At 47.6% G+C, this 6,037-nt stretch overlaps 1 protein-coding gene and 2 non-coding genes across 4 annotated transcripts; all 3 read right to left on the bottom strand.

Annotated features, from left to right (window-relative positions):
- Positions 1 to 529: 529 nt before the first annotated feature.
- Positions 530 to 5,770, bottom strand: RPSA (ribosomal protein SA). Of its 2 annotated transcripts, none has more exons than XM_019727585.3 (7): positions 5,647 to 5,770; positions 4,616 to 4,780; positions 3,620 to 3,738; positions 2,173 to 2,418; positions 1,232 to 1,360; positions 959 to 1,124; positions 530 to 695 (listed from the first exon to the last, which is right to left on the bottom strand). In XM_019727585.3, exons 2-7 carry the CDS (start codon positions 4,746 to 4,748, stop codon positions 601 to 603), a joined length of 888 nt encoding a protein of 295 aa, XP_019583144.1. In that variant the 5' UTR covers positions 4,749 to 4,780; positions 5,647 to 5,770; the 3' UTR covers positions 530 to 600. The 2 variants fall into 2 exon arrangements, with proteins under 2 accessions (XP_019583144.1, XP_019583143.1); XM_019727584.3 differs by having other exon boundaries at positions 530 to 698.
- Positions 1,959 to 2,112, bottom strand: LOC141567429 (small nucleolar RNA SNORA62/SNORA6 family). Its single transcript, XR_012490009.2, has one exon. It is a non-coding gene; the product is annotated as a small nucleolar RNA SNORA62/SNORA6 family (small nucleolar RNA).
- On the bottom strand, positions 3,803 to 3,951 carry LOC141567361 (small nucleolar RNA SNORA62/SNORA6 family). The gene has a single exon (XR_012489957.1). It is a non-coding gene; the product is annotated as a small nucleolar RNA SNORA62/SNORA6 family (small nucleolar RNA).
- Positions 5,771 to 6,037: the final 267 nt, after the last annotated feature.

Genomic DNA, 6,037 nt, shown 5'->3' on the forward strand with positions numbered 1-6,037 from the left:
TGGAGAGCATAATGTAATATTACATAAAATTTTTATACACTTCTATAAGTAACCCTCTCCCACACCCTGTAGGTAAGCTGACCAGGTGACAGGAAACAGATGTCTCTCAAAGCTGGGGAAGGCCATGACCCCTCCAGAGGTTCCAGAATTGGAGACTACATTCTACCTTTGCCCAAGGCGTGTCTTTTAAATACCAGATGTTATTCATACATTGGCCACACAGCTGGCAAACAGGACTGTCAATGAAAACCCAATTACTTTAAAATCTGGACTCTAGAATTTACCTATAGATGCTAATAAGTCAAGATTATCAGGATCTTGGAAAAACATTTCTAGGGTTAACACTTATGTGATATTATTCACATCTCTTTTCAGAACACAGGTGTTCCTTACACAAAAAGGAAACTGAGGAAAACTCCCAAGTGAAAAACAATATCCTTTATCTACACTAGGCTTTAGAAGTGAAAACGGTATCTAGAGACCAAAAGTAATCCCAGCATCTTCATCTGGAATGAAAAACTGAAAGACATACTTTTTAAAAACTGTTTATTTTCCGTCAACCTTATTTCCATTTTGCGTAAGAGTTTGTGGAAGAACAGCTTAGGACCACTCAGTGGTCGTTCCCACCCATTCAGTGGCCTGAGCAGTGGGGGCTGCAGACCAGTCTTCAGTGGCAGGCTGGGCACTCCAGTCTTCTGCTAAGAAAATACCAAAACAGCCATGAGCTCTGTTCCCATGTCACCTCACCCCACCACCATCTGCCTTGCATTCCACCAGACACACATTTCAAGCATAGACCAAAGCCACACACTTCAAATGAACCTGAATTCAGCATGTCAAGTTATTAGCACAGCTACAACATACTGAGATCAACTCTTAACAAAGCCACAGAGATCATCAGACTGAAAACTCGTATGTCCCAAACCACAGCTCGACGAACTTATATCATGACACATACCAGTAGGAAACTGTTGAATGGGCACAGCGGGCACCTGCACGCCTTCAGACCAGTCTGCGACCTCAGGCTGAGCAGCAGTGAACTCGGGCGCTGGAGCAGTCCATTCGCCCTGAAACTCCTCCTTGGTCACAGCCTTCTCAGCGGCGGCCTGCTCTTCCTTTTCAATCTGGTTTAAAAAGAGAAAAGGTTTACAGGGACTGACAAATTTTACCTCCAAGCAGACCAAGGTGTTCAATTTGCTTATGACAGCCATAAGCCTTTGCAGAAGCTTACCTCTTCAGGGTCTCTGTAGAAGTAGAGATCAGGCATAACCTCCCACGCGTGCTCACGGGAGATGGTGCCACGCATGCGCAGGACTTCCCGGGCCAGCATCCACCACATTAGACCCACGGAGTGAGCTCCCTGCAAGAGTGTCACCTGGTCACAAGAGCAAGCACCTCCCCATTCCACCTAACCTGGCTCCACGTCACCTAGGTCCTTGGTACCAGGAGAACAGACGTGTCTTAGTTTGAAAGCATAACAAAGAAGATTATTCAATAAATAAATCAGTTGGTTCTCAACCCTGATCGCCACTGGAATCATGCAGATTTTAAAAAGCACTATTGTCACGGCTCCACCCTAGGCAACAAAATGAACATCCCCTGGGATCGGTGCCTGGACATGGGTTATTTAAAGAATATTTGAAGGCTCATCATACCAGCCTGGGCCAGGGAGCTGCACCCTACACAACTAGACTGAGAAACAACAGCTTGAACCGGAGTGGGGGGCAGGTGAAAGAAGGGGGGAGATCTTTTTGAGTGACTCAATGTGGAATTGGGGTTTTGAGAACCTGGACAAACTTGAACCATATGCAACCCACCTTATGATCTTATAGCAGGATTCATCGGTTGGTCTGAAAACAGAAAGGCCAAGTAATGCCTGAGGCCCAAGACAACAAGAAATATAGAGAAAAACAGAAAACAGACTATTTTCCATCAAAATTCTAACACATTCAAATCACACTTGTAGCAAGGATTACTATCAAACTCCACTCATTGGGCCAGAGACCCTTGTGGTGTTAGCGAAAAACTTGACCTTCATGTAGCACATCACCTACACTTGGGAGTTCATCGGCCAGCCAGTGGCCTCCACTCCAAGCTCTAACAATGTGCAGAGGAACGCCCACTGTTTCTAGGGTGTTCATTCTCCAGCTGTAGTTACACCGAAGTCATTACCTTGTTGTTGCAAGGGATGGCAATGTCCACGTAGCGCAGAGGAGAGTCTGTGTTACACAGAGCGATGGTCGGCAGGTTAACGTAAGACGCCTCTGTGAGAGGCTGGTGGTCAGCCCGGGGATCGGTCACCACCAGGAGTCTCGGCTCCCGGAAGGCTGCCTGGATCTGGTTAGTGAAGGTCCCAGGAGTGAAGCGGCCGGCGATAGGAGTGGCTCCGGTGGCAGCAGCAAACTTCAGCACAGCTCGCTTAAAGAATTAACACTAAGAGTTAGCAGTGCTCCAGATGGGTCGTAGCACGCCTCCGAGTGTAAATGTGCCGACAACCAGTTCTATCATCACATGAAGCAGCCTATCTAATCAGAACCCCCAAATAGCCCTTCCTCAAAAATGAAAGCATCAAATCACAGCAATTCTCCTGTCCTCCATGTTACCTGAAAAGTACTCACAAAACTGGAAGCGAGGAAACATGCTGAGCATGTCCCTGTCCCCAGTCCCCCTGCCTGGAATGCTCTCCCCACTCCTATTCCCCTCAGGTGTCTGAGGCTCACTGGCTTCCTTGCTTCTGGAAGCTCCAGAGCCACACTGCCTGGTATCTAGTCCCAAGCAGGCCGCTTGTTAGAGACTTGGGCAAGTTACTCACGTGCCTCCAAGTTCCTCACAGGGTAAAAATTAAACAAATCAATGCATACAACACAGAAGAGTGCCTGGTACCCAGGAAGCACTTCCACTCTGATACAACTTCCTCATAGCTACCCTATATTAAGCAGAAATACACCCAACTTTCCTTACCCTCCCCTACTTTTTTCTCCCAGAGTTTATTTCTTGCTTCCCTCCCCAAAGGCAGACTAGCCATTTTCTGGCTATATCCCAAGCACCTAACACTGCCTAGACGAGTCTAAGTGTGTGGTACATTTTTGCTAAGGAGAGTGAGTGGTCACTGTTTACAGCGGTAATTCAAGCTGGCTTCTACCAAGCACCAAACTATAGGGGTCCAGTCACAAGCCAGCCTCTGGGGAAAAACCCCCTGCAAAACACATCATAAGTTCATGGGAACTAGTTTTACTGTCAATCTAAACAAAAGATACAAAATGATTCTTCCTACATAATTTAAAAAATCAGAAATGGGGTGAAAATCCTTGTTGAAGCTCATAAACAAATTCTTATAGAATCCATGTTTTCAACAGAAAAACAAAGAATTGCCAGAACAGAAACCGGGCAGCTATTTTAATAAGGGAATTTCTTGATGTTTAGAGGCATAAGAAAATACACGTGATAAACGAAGCTCAACATACCGTCAGATACTGAGTGGTATGTTGAAAATGTCAAATACTGGCAATCCAAGATTTCCTAACAGTGAAATTACAGGTTTTTTTATACTCTTCTATAAGCTAAAATGTCTATAAGCTTTATTTCATACAATAAAAACCAAGCATATTGTTCCACAAACCTGGCCAGTATTTCTGGACGATATGACACTGACATCAGCCGGGTTTTCAATGGCAACAATGGCACGAGCTGCCAGCAGAAGCTTCTCCCAGGTTCTCTTCAGATTTATGATGTAGATGCCTAGTTAACAGAAGGCTTTAAACACCTGACCTAGTTTTGCAAATGGACAATCTTCTTAAAAGTTGAATGTGGCAGAAAGTACTATCAAACTCCAGTCAGAGGCAAGCTCTACTGGTGTTAGTGAAAATCCTGCCATTAATATAGCACACTTCCGACACTCAGAAGCTCACTGGCCAAGACTGACCTCCACCCTGAGCTTTAATAGTGTGCAGCCTCGATTCAGTAGGCCAAGTACATCTTCTCTCCCTGTGGTAATTCTCCACCAGGCCCCCAGTTGGATTTCTACAGGGTCGTGCCCACTTCCTGGCTTACCATTCTTTCTTACCTGCCTTGATCTCAAATTCAACCTAAAGCTCATGTACAGTATACCATTCTCAGGCTGAAATTCTTCAGTGGTTCTATCTCGAAGCTTAATAACTGCCTTACCCATCCTAACGCCTTCCATACTCGTGTGGCAACCTACCTTCCCTTTGCTAATACCTCCCAAGCCAAAATGTTTATCCCCCTCTTATGCTCTTTCCCACAATTGAGTTGAACCTGTATCAGTACCTATGAAATATAAGGCACTATGTGAGCAAAGTTATTAGGAACTCAGCTAACAAGCTTCCTCATCTCATCTCACACCTCCTTCATGACTCAAGTCCCATAACCTAGCATATGCCACACTCTTCCACTGGAGCCCAGAAAACTTTCCTTCTGAAAACAGCCAGGACACTTTTGAGTTTTAAAGCCCATTTCCAATCCAGGGATCTGGTTTCATTCATCATTTAGTAGAGAGCCAAAGATTTACAAATTATTTCACCAGCACTATCCATGAGAACAGGGTCAAAATTTGTCTTAAAGCTGGAATAGCTAGGAAGTTATAACAACGACTGACCATCACTTTTCCGTTTGTAGATGTACTGTTCCATCTGGAAGTCAAGGTTGGTGCCACCTAAGTGGGTTCCTGCTGCAAGGAATTTGAGGACATCCTCCTCTTTCATTTGCAGGACATCAAGGGCTCCGGACATTGTGAAAGATTCCCTTTAAGTTACGTGGGAACCTGAAAAACAATAGGGTGAGAACCTAGTCCTTTTCATTCCAGTGACTTAAGTGGGGCGAGGGGGAATAGGTGAATTAAACTACTGGAGTCAAGCAACCTCCTATTTAAATGCAACCTAGTGGTACACCTAGTGTCAGACTGAGCTCAGTCTAGTGGGATGAAACACAATAGGACAGACACATTACATACAGAACGGCAGCAAATCTTGCTGAGGACAAAGTGATGTGGAGACGGGCAAACAACTTGGTAATTAAATGAAAACAGTGAATTGAGACTTTCAACACTTCTCAAGGTACCCAGGAGTTAAGGAGATGTTATAGAACAGCAAGCATAACCACCAGATGTAAGCAAAGCACCCATGTGGGGGAACAAGTTGAGCAAAGGTAGGGCGATGTGAACTGGCTTATCTTCAAACAGATTGTACATAGATGGGCGCGTTGGAAGTCCTCTTTCCTGCGGTCACAACTGATTTTCTCAAAACCCTGTCAAGAACCTTAACACCAATAGGAAAAACCGACGGGCCCAAGCAGCTGGTGTAATGTGGCGCGTAGGCCTCTGGCTTCACTGCCGAGTGTCGGGGTCGGGTCCCAAGCGAACGCAGCGCTGGACGCCGGACGGGCTTTCTGAACCCCCACCCACTGCCCGCGATGCAGCGACCTCGGACCTCCCCGGGGGCACTGCGGGAACCCGCGGGCCCGGCCCGGCCACGTGCGGGCCCGAGGCGGACTGCACCGGGCCGAGAGGGACCCGTTCTATCTCCTGGCTGTCATCCCCAGTCCTCGCACCCCTCATCTGAGCAGGACGGTCGTACCGCTGGCCCAGATTGACGCAAGGGGCCTCGCAGGGGACCTCACGGTGGAACTCACCGAGTACAACGCCGTGTGGATCCCTTTCTGGGTAGCGCGGAAAGGACAGGCGGGCGGAAATGACGTAGTTATATACTCCGTCTCCAGCCAATGGCAACGAAAGTCGGGCGGAAGAAGGGCGGAGCCGGAGGGGCGCTTGGGTGGGCGGGCTTTCTCTTTCCGGAAGGCGGGCTGGTCGCGAAGGGCTCGCGCTCTCGAGAAATGGCGGGTGGGGGCGCCCTGGGTGGAGCCCGACAGCTTGCGATTTGGGGACCTACTCGCGGCGCGGCAGCCAGCCAGGACTCGAGGTCTTTCCCAGCCTTTCGCATCTACCAAGAACTTGAGCGGGTCCCTCACCTAAACTGCAGTTTCCTAACGTGGGAAGGAGTGTTGAACCCAGCAAGCCTAAGGG

This window comes from Rhinolophus sinicus, chromosome 5, assembly GCF_057876585.1.
Source record: "Rhinolophus sinicus isolate RSI-liver-muscle chromosome 5, RSI-T2T, whole genome shotgun sequence".
Classification (NCBI taxonomy): domain Eukaryota; kingdom Metazoa; phylum Chordata; class Mammalia; order Chiroptera; family Rhinolophidae; genus Rhinolophus; species Rhinolophus sinicus.